A 19,502-nucleotide genomic window follows, 5' to 3' on the forward strand; every position below is an offset into this window, starting at 1 on the left:
TTCACCCAATGACCCAAGTTACAAGTGGGGACATGAAGAGAATCAAGGTGGGCCATTATATTAGAAAGGACAAGTGATTCTTTAATTAGTTTACCTCTCCCTGCAGGACAGATGCATTTATTTCAGCAACTTATTTTTAAGCAGCTCTTTAAGATTTTTTACAGACGTTGTGGCACAGGAGACCTGATGAGTGAATTGGTGGTTAGGCCAGCATTTATTGCCCATCCCTAATTGCCTTTAAGGTGGTGGTGGTGGTGAGCTGCCTCCTTGAACCCCTGCAGTCCATGTGGTGTAGGTACATCCACAGTGCAGTTAGGAAGGGAGTTCCAGGATTTTGACCCGACGACAGTGAAGGAATGGCAATATATTTCCAAGTCAGGATGGTGAGTGACTTGGAGGGGAACTTCCAGATGTTGGCATTCCCATGTATCTGCTGCCCTTGGATGCTGCATGAGAAAACTGAAATCCTGCACAGCTAAGCAGCCAGGCATGGCTTTATGTCAACAATCCCCTTGAAATACTGGGTTCCCTATCTTGGTGGCATTAGTTTGGGGCTTGGAGGAGCAATCTGACAGAGGGCCACTCTCTAGGGACCTGCCCCCATCCCTCCCCACCAAATCACATGACCATTGACAGGGATAGAGGAGAGGATTTTCAAAATCTGCTGCCAAGATAAATATTACTTGAAATTTAAATGGAATTTGAGAAATTTAGTAACAGAGAAGAATTATTAAAGGGGAATCTCATATAAGCAAATGAGAGAGAAAGGTTATGCTAATTGGTTCGTATGAAGGAAGGGAGAGGAGGTTCATATGTCATGGACCATTTAGATAGAAAGGCCTATTTCTGTGCTGTGCGTTCCAATTCTATGTAAAAAAAAACCCTTTAATTTAAATTTTGATTAGTGCATAAATATTTTACACAAACAGTAACATATGACACTTTAAGATTTCATTTCTTCCACAAACATTCACTCCCTCCACCACTGACGCACAGTAGCAGCAGTGTGTACCATCTACAAGATGCACTGCAGAAACTCACCAAGGCTCCTTAGACAGCACCTTCCAAACCCACAACCACTACCGTCTAGAAGGACAAGGACAGCAGACATATGGGAACACCACCACCTGGAAGATCCCCCCCAAGTCACTCACCATCCTGACTTGGAAATATATCGCTGTTCCTTCACTGTCACTGGGTCAAAATCCTGGAACTCCCTTCCTAACAGCACTTTGGGTGTACCTTCACCACATGGACTGCAGCGGTTCAAGAAAGCAGCTCACCACCACCTTCTCAAGGGCAGTTGGGGATGGGCAATAAATGCTGGCCCAGCCAGTGACGTCTACGTCCCATAAATGAATAGTAATAAAAACATTCATTCACATGACAAAGCCAGTGCGTAATTTGATCCACACACAGACGCCAAGAAGGAATATAGTAAAGTGCAGTTTGTTTCCAGACAGCTGACCTGAGCTAGGTGGGTAGCAGCTGCCTCCGCACAAAGAAATGGAAAAGTGGTGATTTTCTGATGGCAATTTGGTGATTCTGCCTTGACCCACCCCCCAACACCCCCTCGTGGATATCAGATCAGTGTAAATATAACACTTTTAAAAAGTCACTCAGAAACTTGATCAGCTCGGCTCCGAGTCCGGGGCTTGTGATACCTTCGTCGCAGAAGGAGGCCGTTCAGCCCATCACACTCATGCCAGCTCTTTGAATGAGTAATCCAATTAGCCTCATTTTATATGTAGCCCTGCAATTACCGCCACCCCCCCTCCCACTTTGCTACTCAAGTATGTATCCAATTCCGTTTTGAAGGTAACTGTTGAATCTGCTTCCACCTCTGAACAGTCTCATTCTCGGATTAGCCTCTGACACTGAAAATACCCCAGAGTCACATGAGAATGGAAAGCAGTCGCAAAGTACCAGAATACACCTGTATCCCATGAAACCAAAACCACAGGGAGGGAGGAATCCCGATATTTCCCCACCCGCCCCAATTTCCAACAAGAGAAAAAGCCAACATTAGCAATGGGGATAAAATATATCTTTGTAAAACTTTTAATGAGGTCGGGTCGGCGGGGGTGCTGAGGGGGGTGGATGTGGATGGTGGCGGTGTCATTTCGAGAGAGCGCTTGAAGGGTTAATCCCAGGCATTACAACACATGCTGATCATTACCGGTCAGAGAGACTTGGGGGAGCCCAGGTGAAAGTTGGGGGGGGCGGGGGGGGTGGTGTAGGGAAAGCTGTCTTGCTTCAAGCACTGGCTTATTCCCAGTGACGCGAGGCGGCAGAAGTAGAGAAGGTAAATGCTTCAGAGAGAGAGAGAGAGGCGCGGGGTGGTGGTGGTGGTGGGGGGGGTGAATTAAAACTGGATGGAGGAGCACCAATATTTCATACTCTTTCCTCTTTACAAAGTGGGTCGGAACAAACAATAGGACAATGATTTACTACCTAAATACGATGGATTTAAGACGTTCCCGAGCTCGGACCAGCGGGGCTGCATTGCAAACCCTCATTCTCATCTAACAGATTCCCAGCTTCTTCTTCATTTGAAGAAACATTTTTAAAAACTGGGGGTTTAAACAGGAGTTCCATTTTCTCTCTCTGTCTCTCTCTCTCTCTCCCTCTCTCTCCCCCCTCAAGCCAAAAAATTGATCGGACTTTTTTTTTTCATTTTGCATCGAATCCGAAAAGGAATGATTCTAAAGAAAGACCCCAGCAAAACCCAGCGGATTATATTTTTTATACGAGATTGGACAAGTGATTTTTGAATCGATTTCTGTTCGTGAGGCGGGGAGTGTGCTGGGGGAAAACGGCTCTCACGCAATGTTGCTGATGGGGATTTGTTTAATCTTGACACTTATTGGTAAGTGCCCAGTTATCTTTAATCGTGAAGGTGCCATAAACGGGGTGCCGCTATTTATAATGCACTTAATGCCCATGAAGGGACATCCTCAGCCAAGGCACTTTGCAAGCATCAAAATGTTAGCAGTTATTTTGTTTTCAGTATCTACCATGTGGCTTCTGTCACATCGGGGTTACTTTGAGTTCGAGTAGACAGTTAATGTGCTTGTGAAAATTAGGGTCTTTTTTTTCGGTTTTAGTTATCCCAGCAATTTCGGCTTTTTTGAGGAAAATGATCTTCAACTTTTTTAAATAATCTTCAACTTTTAAAATAAGCTTCGACTTTTTTTTAATCTCAGGCCACAAGAGGTGTTTTTTTTTTAGCGTAAAAATTATGCTGGGAGTCCACATTCGGGAAAATATTATTTGTGCTGGCGATCAAATTGTTGCCTCGTATCAAGGGAGAAAAAAAAATAGGGAGAACTTTACTGAAGCGTAATCGTTTCGGACGCAAGGAGCCAGCCACGGCTGAGAGAGAGAGAGAAATGTTCATTTGAATGGGACAGAATTATCTCCAGGACATTAATATCGACTTTTTCCTCATCGACATGAAGCGATTTCACAGCGTTGCAAAGGCAAGGATGGACTGAAAATAAAAGGCTGGGGGAAAAAAATTGCTTGGCTCGCGTTCTGTTGAATGCAATTGGCTTCTTGTTATACGACACGATCTGTTTTTTGAGATGCACTTGCGTGTGTGTGTGATTATGTGTGAGTAAGTGAAGGTATGTAAGGATGTGCGTGCGTGTGTTTAGATGTGTGCGTACAAGTGTGTAAATGTGGATAAGTGTGTGTGAATGCTTAAGTGTGTATGTGTAAATGTGTGCAAGTGTGTTTGAGTGCGTGTCAGTATGTGTGTGTGAATGTGTCAGTATATGTGTGCGTTAATGTGTGTGTATGTGAATGTGTGTGAATGTGTGTTTGTGTTAATGTGTGTATGAGTTAATGTGTATGTGGATGTGTGTTAATATGAGTTAATATGTGTGTATGTGAATGTGTGTGAATGTGTGTTTGTGTTAATGTGTGTATGAGTTAATGTGTGTGTATGTGGATGTGTGTTAATATGAGTTAATGTGTGTGTATGTGGATGTGTGTTAATATGAGTTAATGTGTGTGTATGTGGATGTGTGTTAATATGAGTTAATGTGTGTGTATGTGAATGTGTTAATGTGTGTGTATGTGAACATGTGTAGGTGTGCATGAATGTGTGCAAGTGCGTGTGTTAAAGTATGTGTGTGTGAATGTGTGTGTGTTTAAGCACATATATGTTTAAGTATGTATGTAAAGTACATGTTTAAGCACGTGTGTGTATATATATAAAGCTATTCAGCATTTAATGAAATCTAGTACCAGGTAGAGATTCCCATTAGTCCCCATTTGAACCGTTATCCCTTGTCACTTGCTTTGTGGATTTATTTAGCATTTATGCCTGTACTCTACCTAAATTCAGATATATTAAATATATAATTAATAGTCACGCAGTTTAGATGTTACTGCGTCTTTTAAAGATCAGTATAAATTTTTATGGGGTTAAGTGGGGCTGCGGCGGGAGTCGGGAGTGGTTGGGATCTATAAAATGTACTTAATCCTGCCCTTGTATTCAAGAATTTTACAAAAGCTTAAATTGGCAGAGAGGCGCATTGTGAAGAAAGCAGATTGGATGTTTGGTGCAGAAGGGGTTAATATGGCAGGTGCTGGTTTTATCTATTCCTCTCGCTCCCCTCTGTTCCTCTGTCAGTCTCTGATTTAAATGGGAAATATGTCCGCTATTTGTTTTAAAGCACAGCAGACCTTAATAACTGAACTGAGACATCCACTAACTTACCCACATCAAGATTTTTTTTAAAAGCGCAAAACCAGAATGTTGGAAGTGCGCAGCAAGTCAGTCGGAATGAACAAGAGTGGGGAAAAAATACACCTTTTTAAGTTCCAGACACATTGCCCCTGCCTCAGAGCCCCTGACTTCCAAAGGAAGAGGGTCTGTCAGAATTACGAAAGCTGTTTGAGTTCTTCGCAGATTCCGACCTTCCAGCATTGCAAACTTCCCTTTCAGATTTCCAGCATTTGTAGGGTATTATGGATCCATGGTGCAGAATGCACCATCCACACGATGCAGAAGGAGGCCGCTCAGCCCATTGTGCCTCTGCTGCCTCTTTGAAAGAGGCCTCTTCGAGTTCCCTTGTGAAATTTCCTATCAAATCTGCTTCCATCGCCCTGTCAAGCAGGGCATTCTAGATCATGTCAAGTCAGTGCTAAAAAAAAATCCCCTCATCTCCCTCCTGATTCTTTTAGAAACCCTTTTCTAAAGAAAGCCAGTCTTTAAAAAGGGGACACTTGGAATGGAAGGAGATTCAATTCAGAATCATATTTATTAAAATAAAATTAATTTAATTAATGAATAATTAATTTAATAAATAATTGATTTAATGAATAAAATTAATAAAATTTAACTGAAAGAATGTCATTTTGAATATAAAAGAAGCATAACAGGTGTGGTGCTGAACTAGTCTCACTCAACAGGAATGTATTTTTTTCAATACATTGTTTTGCAAATGTTATTGGTAAAGTTGAACATGCATACACTCACTATTGGTGTTGTCCCCGTTGTATAAGATTGGTCAGTAAACTGAGTGTGTGTCCATTGCTGTAACTTGCACGATCAGTGCAGACAGTTGTGGGGTGGAGGGGGAGGACGGTGGTGGTAGCGGTGAGTTGAGAAGCTTAGATCAGGCATCACGTAAAGAGGTGTCGCCGCTAATGAAAAAAAAACATTCGGCCAATCTTTCATTCTATCCTGCCAAATTTGGCGATGCAGTGACTGTGGCTCACTGTCAGATCTGCTATTGTGTCACCAGAAGTGCTGCTATGTGCTCGTGAGTGATAACACAATGACAGAAAAATGACTCCATTCTCAGCAATAAAAATGGTCCCCCTTTAATTCTATCTTAATCTTTACTAATCAAACTTCTTTAAAAAAGAGCCGTGATTACCCTAATGCGTACACTCCCATACAGATTTATATTGATGGCTCTCTCAGACAAGTAGAGGAAGATAGAGGGAGGGAGTAGGACAATGGGATCAGTGGTGGATTGTTCTAGCAAAGAGCTGGCACAGAAAAGCTAAATGGTCATATGTACCCCTTCTTGTCTATGGTTCTCAGTAATGTAAACTACCAAGGAAACTGTTGTGGAAATACACTTGAATAGAAGTCAAGTCTGTGTTTTGAAAGCTGGATTCCATTAGTGCATTTGGATTCACAGAATCACAGAATTTTAATGGCACAGAAGGAAGCCATTCGGCCCGTCATGTCTGCACCAGCTCTCCAAATGAGCATTATGGCCTAGTGCCATTGCCCTGCCTTTTCCCTCTACCCCTGCACATTGTTTCTATTCAAATAAGCACCAAATACCCTCTTGAATGCCTCGATTGAACCTGCCTCCACCACACTTCCAGGCAGTGCATTCCAGACCTGAACCACCCATTGTGTGAAAATGTTTTTTCTCACGTCATATTTGCTTCTTTTGCAAATCAGCTTAAATCTGTGCCCTCTCGTTCTTGATCCTTTTACAAGTGGGAACAGCTTCTCCCTATCTACTCTGTCCAGCCCCCTCATGATTTTGAACATCTCTATCAAATCTCCTCTCAGTCCCACCCACTGAAGATACTACAGTCCTAGGTACACCACCAATTTTGGGTTTTTCACAGCAAAGCAATAACGGCAGTATAGCTTTAAACCGATTCTATGTTATTATGAAGCACACTGCATTTACGCAGAATGTCCCTCTGTGTTTTCTTCCCTGAGTTTGTTAACCCATTTCGGGTCAGCCCTCAAACTTAGGACAAGCACAAAGAGGGAGTTAGTCCACGTCCATTAAGTGTTTGGAACAGCCAGTCAGGTCATTTTTTTAAATTGCTGGAAACACTCAGCAGGTCTGGCAGCATCTGTAGAAAGAAAAACAGAGTTAATGTTTCAGGTCAACGAGCTGTCTTCAGAGCTGAAAGATGTTAGACACAAACAACTTATAAACAAGAACAAAGCCAGGGAAAAGGTTGGCGGGGGATTGCCAGGGTGGGGGTGGTGGGTGGTGGGACGGGATGCAGAGAAAGTGATCGGGTGGAGTGACGAAAAGGATGAGGATGCAAGGCAAAAGGGGTGATGATGAGACAAGTCAAAGTAAAAGGCGGGTCCAGAAAAGAATAAATGGTTACAGCAGAATAGCAAAGAGAGAATTTTTTTTTTTCTTTCATTCACGGGATGTAGGCTTCGCTGGCTGGGCCAGCATTTATTGCCCATCCTTAGTTGCCCTTGAGAAGGTGATGGTGAGTTGATAATTATCCTGAAACTTGCTAGAAATCAGGACATGTTCCATTTCCAGACTGCACCAGTTGTTAGACACACCTGGCCTTCCCCTTCCCCAGTGTAACCCCGGTGTAGTCTCAGGGTGGAGCCCAGAGTGCCAAACGCAGAGCAGCAGCAGTAACCTGAACTTTATACAAAATTGAACTTGAAGCTGAATGGGTCCGATCCCATACGTATGTCGCTTGCCAACCTCCCTCCCTCCCACCCTCACCCACCCCCAAAGCAGTAACCACATTGTGGCAATGTCTGAGATCTTCTCCTGTATTGCAGCTCGATGGGATAGAGGGGCTGTATATAAAAGCAGCTGCTTATTATCATGCCAATTGTAATGCACATTGAGGTTAAGACTCTCTAGCAGAAACACATTGCTGCAGCCCACCCTTATTAAACAACGAGTATTGAGGAGGTTAAGGTAAAACCAGAAGCAACTTTTTAACTGGAATCTACGTACAATGCTACAAGCTCTCACCAAGCCCACTGTATATTTAAGGCAATGCTCGGTCATACATTACGTCGCACTGTGTTGCCACCATTTCTTCTGTCTCACTCAAGGAAATATATTTTCTCCAGCAAAATGTCTATCAAATGTTACACCAGTAGCTCACAACCAGTATTCTGCTAATCATAGCTCCTACATTGACATCAGTCAAAGTCTTGGTGCATTCACTGATGCCACTTTTCAAGGGCAGGAATGCTTTATGGGAATTTAATGACAATGTACATTCCCTTATTTCATCCTTTTTCTCTTTTGCTCCATTGACTTTACAAACAGTTAGATTCAAGCTTGGCCTCACCTAATTACTGCTTCTCAATAGGTCTCATTCATTCCTGCATTGTATGGGCCTGTTCTATGGGCCTTAGCCTTTCATGGTTTCACCCAAGGCTCCTCAGTGTGTGAAGAAAGCTTTCAATCCCAGAGATTCTCCTCCTATTAATGAAACATACAAGCTTTGAAACGTATATATTTTCCCCATGCTTGAAGTTTAAGAAAAAAATCTTTACTAAACTATCATTGGTTTATAGTGACAGCTTTGTAAATATTGTAACTTTAGACAGACATTGTACCCTAGAGCTTTTTGTCATCATAACCCATCGATCGAATAATCACCTCGTAATTCACTGTCAACCTTCTGCACACTGTCTCCAGCAATGGAACCTATAGAAAAAAAGCAATTCACTTTAACAAAACATAGAATCAAACAGCACAGAGAGAAACCATTCTGCCCTTTGTGTCTGTGCTAGCTCTTGGAAATGGCAATCCAATGAGTCCCATTCCCTTGTCTTTTCCACGCAAATGTTTCCTTTTGCAAGTATTTGTTCAATTCCCTTTTGAAAGTTAGTTCCACCAAACTCCCTTTCAGACAGTGCATTCCAGAGGGCAGTGCATTCCAGATTCTAACTGGTCCAGATAGTGACCATAACTCAGCTAGATTTAGGATAGTTATGGAAAAGGATAAGGTTGGGCCAGGAATAAAAGTTCTAAACTGGGGAAAGGTTAATTTTACTAAGATGAGGTATGATTTGGCCCAAGTGGATTGGGAAGAGTTACTTGCAGATAAAACTGTCAGTGCAGTGGGAGCCATTCAAGGAGGAAATAGCAAGAGTACAGGGCAAATATGTTCCCATAAAGACAAAGTGGGGGACCAAGTCCGGAGAACCCTGGATGTCAAGAGACCTAAAGGTTAGGATTAAGAAAAAAAGAGAAACTTATGGCAGATACCGAGCGCTCAATACGGCAGAGTCCCTGGATGAGTATAAAAAGTGCAGGGGGACCTTAAAAAGGAAATTAGGAAAGCTAAGAGAGTGCATGAGAAAGCATTGGCGGGTAGAATAAAGGAAAACCCAAGGGGATTTATTAAATATATAAAGAGCAAGAGAATAATGAGAGAAAGAGTAGAGCCAATTAAGGACCATAGAGGTAGCCTGTGTGTGGACCTGTAAGACGTGGGTGCAGTCCTCATTGAATACTTTGCATCAGTCTTCACAATGGAAAAAGATGAAGCAGGTACAGACAGCAGGGTGGAGGACTGTGAAATGTTAGAAGAAATTAACATAGAGAGAGAGGAGGTACTAGCGGGTTTAGCGGCCTTAAAAGTGGATAAATCCGCAGGCCAGGATGAGATGTATCTCAGGCTACTGAGGGAGGCCAGGGAAGAAATACCAGGAGCCCTGACAGTAATTTTCAAACCCTCTCTGGCCACAGGTGAGGTGCTAGAGGACTGGAGCTACCATTGTCCCATTATTAAAAAAGGGAAGAAGAGATAGACCAGGAAATAGTAGGCCAGCCAGTCTAACCTCAGTGGTGAGGAAGTTACTAGAAAGAATTGTGAGGGACAGAATATATCTGTACTTGGAGAGACACGGATTAATCAGGAATAGTCAGCACGGATTTGTTAAGAGAAGGTGGTGTTTGACAAATTTGATCGAATTTTTTGAGGAGGTAATCAGGAGTGTTGATGACGGTAATGCATTTGATGTGGTCTACATGAACTTTAGCAAGGCTTTTGATAAGGTCCCTCATGGCAGACTGGTCTAGAAGCTAAGAGCCCATGGGATCCAAGGCAAAGTGGCACGTTGGATCCAAAATTGGCTGAGAGGCAGGAAGCAGAGGGTGATGGCAGCGGGATGTTCCTGTGACTGGAAGTTTGTTTCCAGTGAGGTTCCTCAGGGCTCAGTGCTGGGGCACTTGCTGTTTGTGGTGTACATGAATAATTTGGGCTTAAGTGTAGGGGGGATGATCAAGAAATTGACAGATGACACGAAAATTGGTAGGGTGGTAAATAGTGAGGAGAATAGCCATAAAGTGCAGGAGAATAGCAATGGACTGGTCAGGTGGGCAGAGCAGTGGCAAATGGAATTCAACCTGGAAAAGTGTGAGGTAATGCACTTGGGGAGGGCTAACAAGGCAAGGAATTACACCTGGAAAGTACTGAAGACCAGAGGGACCTTGGTGTGCATATTCACAGATCCCTGAAGGGAGCAAGGCACGTAGACAAGGTGGTTAAGAAGGCATATGGGGTGCTTGCCTTTATTAGCTGAGGCATAGAATACAAGAGCAGGGAGGTTATGCTGGAACTGTATATAACGCTGATTAGGTCACAGCTGGATTACTGCGTGCAGTTCTGCTCACCACATTATAGGAAGGATGTGATTGCATTGGAGAGGGTGCAGAGGGGATTTAGCAGGATGCTGCATGGGCTGGAGGGTCTGAGCTATGAGGAAAGATTGGATAGGCTGGGGTTGTTTTCCTTGGAGCAGCAAAGGTTGAGAGGGGGCCTGATAGAGGTGTATAAGATTATGAGAGGCATAGATAGGGTGGATAGGAAGGCACTTTTTCCATAAGTAGAGGGGTCAATAACCAGGGGGCATAGATTTAAGGTAAGAGGTAGAAGGCTAAGAGAGGAGTTGAGGAGATTTTTTTTCACCCAGAGAGTGGTTGAGTCAGAAACTCTCATAACATTTAAGAAGTATTTAGATATTCACTTGTGTTGTCATAGCCTCCAGGGCTATGGGCCAAGCGTTGGAAAATGGGATTAGTGTAGTCAGATCTTTGTTGACTAGCGCAGATACGATGTGCTGAATGTCCTTCTTCTGTGCTGTAAACGTCTATGAGTCACTCACAGTGTACATTTTTTTCCCCACATCTCTTCTCTGATTCTTTTGCCAATTATCTTAAATTTGTGTTCTCTAGTTACTAACTCCAACCCCTGCCCAACCCCCTTCCCAGTGGAAACTGTTTCTCACTCTTTACCAGAACCCTTCATGATCTTGAAATGTTAAAATTATATTCTGTGATGTATGATACAGTGTCAGGTTTAACTGTACATTCCTCAATGCTGTGAATTGTTACAACCCAATTCCGTGATAACTTGTAACAGCCAGATCAGTAACTGCTGGGACACGTGATTGGCAGAGAGGAAAAGGCGAGGGGATTTTTGGTGTGCACATAGAATCATAGAATGGTTACAGCACACAATGGGGACATTTGGCCTTTTATGTCTGTACTGGATCTCTGCAAGAGCAACTCATTAGTCCCTCTCTCCTGCTCTTGCTCTGTAGCCTTGCAAATCTTTTCTCTTCAGGTAACTATTCAATTCCCTTTTGAAAGCCATGATTAAATCTGCCTCCACCACACTCTCAGGCAGTGCATTCCAGATCCTAATCAGTCGCGGTGTAAACAAGTCCTGCCTGTGGTTCTTTTGCCATTATATTGGTATCTCCTGGTTTTCAACCCTTCTGCCAATGGGAACAGTTTCTCTCCATCTACTCTGCCCAGGCCCCTCATAATTTTAAACACCTGTATCAAATCTCCTCTCAACCTTCTCTTCTTTAAGGAAAATGGTCCCAGCTTCTCCAATCCACGTAACTGAAATCCCTCATCCCTGGAACACTTCTCCTAAATCTTTTCTGCACCTGCTTTACAATGCCTTCACATCCTTCCTAAAGTGGTGCCCAAATTTGGACACAATACTCCAGTTGAGACCAAACCAGTGTTTTTCAAAGGTTCACTGTAATCTCCTTGTTTTTGTCCTCTCTGCCTGTATTTGCCAGGATCCTGGATGCCTTTCTCAACCTGCCCTCCCACCTTCTACGATTTGTACATATATGTCCCCAGGTCCCTTTGCTCCCGCATTCCCATTAAAATGGCACCCTTTATTTACTCTCCTTATTCATCCTACCAAAATATATCACTTCACACTTCTCTGCATTTTATCTGCCACATATCCACCCATTCCATCAGTCTTCTATGCCATCTTTAAATCTATCACCTCACAATTCACAATACTTCCAAATTTCATATCATCTGCAAATTTTGAAATTATGCCCTGCACGCTAAGGTCTAGGTCATTTATATATAAATATGGAAGACTAGCAGCCCTACTACTGACCCCTGGGGAACCCCACTCTACACCTTCTCCCATCCTGACAAATATCCATTCACCACTGTGATAAAATGAAAACGCTGCAGATGCTGGAAATCTGACATAAAAACAAAAAACGCTGGAATAACTCAGCAGATCTGGCAGCATCTGTGAAGAGAGAAGCAGAGTTAATGTTTCGTGTTCATATGACTCCTCTTCAGAGCTCTGTCCCTTCCATTCCATTACATTCAACTTTGCTGACTTAGCCTGTTATGTGACATTTTATCAAAGACCACATCAATCGCATTACCCTCATGGACCCTTTCTGGTGCCTCAGCAAAAATACTCAAGCGTGTTTGTTAAACACAATTTTCCCTTGACAAATCTGTGCTGCTTTCCAATCAAGATGGTAGTGGTGGGAAAAGGAACAATTTCAACTTCAGGCGCTCAGATATTGGATCCAGCAGTAAGGCAATACTCCAAGCCAAAACCAATCAGCCAGAGGATCAGACAAAATTGGTCCTCTTGCACCAGGGGGACTGAACCAGTGTGTGCTGAAGATACCTGCCGCACCCCAAGAGCCAATGTGCCGGTTGGGAAGAAGGTGAAGACTGGGGACACTGGGCCAAACATGAACTGGGGGCTTGGGGGAAGGAGATGATGGGGGTCGGAAGGGAGATGTTACTGGTAATAGCAGCCAACCTTTTTATTGAAGGAGTGCTCTTTCGTCCACATTCAGGAAAATATATATTTTTTTGTTTTGTTTCTCTCTTGGTGGCGGCCTTCAGCGGTCCCCTTCAAGATTATTAGTTTGGCTATGTGTCACCTAGCGTGAAGTTCAGCCAAATTCCTGCTACTGCAACAATATAAAACTTTTACCTTGCCCATAACACAAAGACCTCCCTGAATGAGACACCCAAGAAGGTTGAGGTATTTTGGTGCTGTGACTTTAGCACCACTAAGTGCTTTTGGTTCATCAGTCTAGGCTGGATGTAAGGCAGAGAGGTGCTAGACCAGTAACTAACCAACAGAACCATCCAGTCCTCCAGGGAGATGGGCTGTGCAAACAGGCAGCAGCTCTGAAATAAAAAGGGTAAGATGAATTGAACCGGTATTTTAGATCAGTCTTCACTATAGAGGATACAAGTAACAGCCCAGAAATAGCTGTAAATCAGGAATTGTAAGGGAGGGAGGAACTCAGGAAAATTACAATCACCACAGAAGTGGTAATTAGCAAATTGTTGGAGCTGCAGGCTGACAAATGCCTGGGTCCTGATAGACTTCATCCTAGAGTCTTAAAAGAAGTGGCTAGTGAAATAATTAATGCGTTGATTTCAATTTTCCAAAATTCCCTGGATTTGAGGAAGGTGCCATTAGATTGGAAAATATAAATGTAACTCCTTTATCCAAAAAGGGGGAGAGATAGAAAGCAGGCAACTGCAGGCCAGTTAGCTTAACATCTGTCATGCAGGTACAGCAAGTAATTAGGAAAGCTAATAGAATGTTATCGCTTATTGCGAGGGAGATTGAATACAAAAGTAGGGAGGTTATACTTCAGTTGCATAGGACACTGGTGAGATCACATCAGGAGTATTGTGTACAGTATTAGTCTCCTTATTTAAGGAAAGATGTAAATAAATTTGAAGCAGTTCAGAAAAGGTTTCCTAAACTAGTACCAGGAATGGGCGGGTTGTCTTATGAGGAAAGATTGGATAGGCTAAGCTTGTATTTGTTGGAGTTTAGAAGAGTAAGAGGTGACTTCATCAAAACATGTAGGATCCTGAGGGGCCTTGACAGGGTGGATGAGGAAAGGATGTTTCCTCTTGTGGGAGAATCTAGAACTAGAGGGTCAATTTTTTAAAATAAGGGGTCACCCATTTAAGACAGAAATGAGAAGGACATTTTTCTCCCAGGGTAGTGAGTCTCTGGAACTCCCTTCACAGAATCACAGAATCACAGTGCAGAAGAGGCCCTTCAGCCCATCGAGTCTGCACCGACATGTGAGAAACACCTGACCTACCTACCTAATCCCATTTACCAGCACTTGGCCCATAGCCTTGAATGTTATGACGTGCCAAGTGCTCATCCAGGTACTTTTTAAAGGATGTGAGGCAACCCGCCTCCACCACCCTCCCAGGCAGTGCATTCCAGACCGTCACCACCCTCTGGGTAAAAAAGTTTTTCCTCACATCCCCCCTAAACCTCCTGCCCCTCACCTTGAACTTATGCCCCCTTGTGACTGACCCTTCAACTAAGGGGAACAGCTGCTCCCTATCCACCCTGTCCATGCCCCTCATAATCTTGTACACCACGATCAGGTCGCCCCCTCAGTCTTCTCTGCTCCAAAGAAAACAACCCACGTCTATCCAACCTCTCTTCATAACTTAAATGTTTCATCCCAGGCAACATCCTGGTGAATCTCCTCTGCACCTGCTCCAATGCAATCACATCCTTCCTATAATGTGGCGACCAGAACTGCACACAGTATTCCAGCTGTGGCCTCACCAAGGTTCTATACAACTCCAACATCACCTCCCTACTTTTGTAATCTATGCCTCGTGCCTCGATTGATAAAAGCAAGTGTCCCATATGCCTTTTTCACCACCCCACTAAATGGCCCTCTGCCTTCAGAGATCTATGGACACACATGCCAAGGTCCCTTTGTTCCTCAGAACTTCCTAGTGTCATGCCGTTCATTGAATACTTCCTTGTCAAATTACTCCTTCCAAAGTGTATCACCTCACACTTTTCAGGGTTAAATTCCATCTGCCACTTATCTGCCCATTTAACCATCCCATCTATATCTTCCTGTAGCCCAAGACACTCAACCTCACTGTTAACCACCCGACCAATCTTTGTGTCATCCACAAACTTACTAATCCTACCCCCCATCATCTATGTCGTTTATATAAATGACAAATGATAATGGACTGAGCACAGATCCCTGTGGTACGCCACTGGACACTGGCTTCCAGTCACTAAAGCAACCTTCTGTCATCACCCTCTGTCTCCTACAACTAAGCCAATTTTGAATCCATTTTATCAAATTACCCTGTATCCCATGTGCATTTGCCTTCTTTATAAATCTCCCATGTGGGACCTTGTCAAAGGCTTTGCTGAAATCCACATAAACTACATCAACTGCGCTGCCCTCATCTACACACTTGGTCACCTCCTCAAAAAATTCAATCAAATTTGTTAGGCATGACATCCCTCTGACAAAGCCATGCTGACTATGCCTGATCAAACCTTGCCTCTCCAAGTGGAGATGGATACTGTCCTTCAGAATTTTCTCCAATAGTTTCCCTACCATTGACGTGAGACTCACTGGCCTCTAGTTCCTTGGCTTATCTCTACAACCCTTCTTAAGTAGTGGAACCACATTAGCTGTTCTCCAGTCCTCTGGCACCTCCCCCGTGGCCAGAGAGGAATTAAAAATTTGGGTCAGAGCCCCTGCGATCTCCTCCCTTGCCTCCCTCAGCAGTCTGGGACACAAATCATCCGGACCTGGAGATTTGTCCACTTTTAAGCCTGCCAACACCTCCAATACCTTGTCACTCCCTATATCAATTTGCTTAAGAACCTCACAGTCTCTCTCTCCGAGTTCAATACCTTCATCCTCATTCTCTTGGATGAAGACGGACGTGAAGTATCCATTCAACACTCTAACGATGTCCTCTGGCTCCACCCATCGATTGCCCCCTTGGTCCCTTATGGGCCCTACACTTTTCCTGGTTATCCTCTTCCCATTGATATACTTATAGAATATCTTGGGATTTTCCCTACTTTTACCAGCCAGAGCTTTCTCATATCCCCTCTTTGCTCTCCTAATTGCTTTCTTAAGCTCCACCCTGCACTGTCTGTACTCCACCAATGCCTCTGCTGATTTGCTTCCCTTGTACCTGCTAAAAGCCTCTCTTTTCCTTCTCATCGTAACCTGAATATCTCTGGTTATCCATGGTTCTCTGGGCTTGTTACTCCTTCCTATCACCCTAGAGGGAACATTTTTGAACACCCCCCACTGTTCCTCTGTAGATTTTACCACAAGTAACTGTTCCCAGTCTACCTTGGCCAGATCCTGCCTTATTTCACTAAAATCCACTCTCCCCCAGTCCAAAACATTTTTTTGCAATTTGTCAATTTCTTTGTCCATAACAAACTTAAACTGTACCATGTTATGGTCGCTATCACTAAAATGCTCGCCCACCACCACCTCAGCCACCTGTCCGGCTTCATTCCCCAGAATTAGGTCCAGCAATGTTGGACACTCTACATGTTGACCTAAAAAGTTCTCCTGTACATATTTCAAGAAATCCACTCCATCCAAGCCCTTAACACTATGTCTATCCCAATTAATGTTGGGAAAGTTGAAATCACCCCTATTGTTATTGTTTTTACACACCTCTGCAAATTGCGATATATTTGCTCTTCAATTTCCTGCTGACTATCTGAGGGTCTATAATAAACACTTAATAATGTGGTTGCCCCTTTTTTATTCCTAAGCTCTACCCACAAAGCTTCATTTGATGCCCCCTCCAAGATATCATCTCTCCTTACTGCAGTAACTGACTCCTTAACTAATAACGCAATGCCTCCTCCTCTTTTACCCCCTCCCCTGTCTCGCCTGAAGATTCTATATCCTGGAATGTTGAGCTGCCAACCCTGCCCTTCCCTCAACCACGTCTCTGTGATGGCTACTATATCACAATTCCACGTGTCAATCCTCACCCTTAACTCATCCGTTTTACCTGTAATACTCCTGGCAATAAAGTAGAGGCCATCCAGCCTTGCTGTACTCCCTTGAAGCTTATTGCAGCTGTACTCCCTCTGACTTGATTGTTTTACTGTATTATGATGTGTCCCTATTCTGCTAACATTCTGTGCCCCCTCCCCCTGCCGAATTAGTTTAAACTCCTCCCAACGGCACTAGCAAACCCGCCTGCAAGGATGTTAGTCCCACGCTGGTTCAAATGTAGACCGTCCCATTCCTCAGAAGACAGTGGAAGCAGAATCTTTGAATGTTTTCAATGCAGAGTTAGATAGATTCTTGATAAACAAGTGGATGAAGGGTTATTGAAGGCAGGCGGGAGGTTACAGTCAGATCAGTCATGATCTTATTGAATGGCAGAACAGGCTCAAGGGGCCACGTGGCCTACTCTTGTTCCTAACTCATATGTTCATATGCTTGTATGTATCTGACCAAGTCATTCGAAATGTTAAAAGGATTCGATAGGTAGATGAAGAGAGACTACTTCCTCTGATGTGGGAATGGGTGGGGTGTCTTCCGAGAAAAGGTTGGATAGGCATAATCTTAAAATTAGAACCAGGCCATTTGTGAGGGAAATCAGGAATCATTTTTTTCCTCAGTTGCTGTAGTCATCTGGAACTCTCTCAGGTAGATGCTGGGAGCCAATTGCAGCTTTCAAGACTGAGTTCGATAGACCTTTGATCATCAAGGGATTTGGAGGTATGGCAGGAAAGTGGATTTGAAGTGCAGGTCAGCTGTGATCAAATTGGACGTTGGAACAGAATTGAGGGGCTGACTGGCCTTCATCTCTTCTTGCGTTACTATGTTTGCACAGGACACCATTCTGTTCACTTTGAGACGTAGTTCCAAGATGTGATTGAACAAGAAAGATGTAAAAATGATCCCATGCATTTCTTCAGCAACCTGCTGTCCAATTTGGCTGATTTAATCACTTGAGTTACTTGCTGAGAAGGAAACCCTAAATTTTCCTGCAGCTCGTAGAATGTGCTTTAAAACAAAGCAAAACACCCCATGGGATGTTGGAGGATCCGTTATGAGGGTGAAAGTGTTCGAAGCTGATTCAGGACGGGTGTGCGTGTGTGTGATGTAACAGGGTAGGCACAAGGCTCAGGTCGACAAGAGAATGCCTTAGGAATGCTTAACTACTGCCTTTTAATTGGTGTTTATTCAGCTTTCTGGTCCCAGTAAGGCTTGTTAGCTTTACTGAAATAGATTGGAGAGGTTGGGACTGGTTTCCTTGGAGAAAAGAATGCTGAGAGGAGACTTGATAGAGTTATTCAAGATGCTGAGGGGTATGGGCAAGGTAAATAGTGAGAAACTGTTCCCAATCAAGATAGCATCAAGAACTAAAGGACGCAGATTCAAAATAATTGGCAAAAGGAGTAAAAGTGATGTGAAGAAACATTTTTTCACCCAGAGGGTGGCTGGGGTCTGGAACGAACTTCCTGAAAGGGTGGTGGAGGCAGGTTTGACCGAGGTATTCAAAAGGGAATTGGATTGCTACCTGGAAAGAGGGAATGTGCAAGGTTACGGTGATAAGGCAAGGAAGTGGGACTAGGTGGAATAATCTTACAGATAGCCTATGCCGGCTCAATGGGCCAAATGCCTCCTTCTGCACTGTAGAGATTCTGTGATCCTGTGAAATGTGTTGCATAATCAGGAGTGTGATTCAAATGTTCCTGATGGACAGGCGGTTCCAAGCATTTGGTTGGCTCCAAAGAACTTTTTTACCCCAACTCACCGATCTTGGTAAGCTGTCTCATTTGACAATAGATCCCACTTCCCTCTCCTAGATAGTGTCATTTGTTTCTTGCCCAATTTGCAGTGCACTGCCATGTTGATGGTGACTGGAACTGTGGTGATATCGGTGTACTGTCTGTGTTTCCGAGGGACTCAAAACACTGGAGTTTTTGTCCTTCAAACTGTAGGCTTCTAAAATTCAAACACAGTGTCATCTATACATTTTTTTCTGATTCGTTTTGTCATCCTTCCCAAACCTTCTCAACCAATACAACTTGACCTTCATCCAGAGTTTTTTTTTGTTCTCGAGATAAGGGTGTCACTGGCAAGGCTGGCATTTATTGCCCGTCCCTAGTTGACCTTGAGAAGTTCAGGGGAGAGGTGCTGGGGGCAGTGGCCTATCTTCTTTGAAATGCTGCAGTGGTGAAGGAACTTCCACAGTGCTATTGGGAAGGAGTTCCAGCGTTTTGAACCAGCAACGATGAACGAATGATAATATGGTTCCAAGTTAGGATGCTGTATAGCTTGGATGCGGTCTTGGAAGTTGTGGTGTTCCCATGTACCTGCTGTCCTTGTCCTTCTAAGTGGTGGAGGTCATGGATTTTAATTCATGGAGACTCTAGGGAATTCCTAGAGGATTGGCAACCCTACTTGTGGGCTTTGAAGGATTCAGGAGGTGAGATACACATCACAGAATATCCAGTCCCAGACTTGTTCTAGTAGTCAACGTATGCATGTGACTGGTCCAGCACTAAAGTGTCAAGCTTGACACCGTCCAGAACAAAGCAGCCCGCTTGATTGGCGCCACATCCACAACCATTCACTCCTTCCACCACCAACGCACAGTGGCAGCAGTGTGTACCATCTA

At 43.7% G+C, this 19,502-nt stretch overlaps 1 protein-coding gene across 1 annotated transcript in view; it reads left to right on the forward strand.

Annotated features, from left to right (window-relative positions):
* Window positions 1-2,571: 2,571 nt before the first annotated feature.
* The window catches only part of gfra4a (GDNF family receptor alpha 4a), a 199,963-nt gene continuing 183,032 nt past the window's right edge, over window positions 2,572-19,502 (forward strand). The window contains exon 1 of the mRNA XM_078554577.1: window positions 2,572-2,869. Coding sequence (XP_078410703.1) covers window positions 2,830-2,869 — 40 coding nt within the window. The 5' untranslated portion in view covers window positions 2,572-2,829. The remainder of the gene's footprint in view (window positions 2,870-19,502) is intronic.

The sequence above is a fragment of the Cetorhinus maximus genome, chromosome 1 (assembly GCF_964194155.1).
Source record: "Cetorhinus maximus chromosome 1, sCetMax3.hap1.1, whole genome shotgun sequence".
Taxonomy (NCBI): domain Eukaryota; kingdom Metazoa; phylum Chordata; class Chondrichthyes; order Lamniformes; family Cetorhinidae; genus Cetorhinus; species Cetorhinus maximus.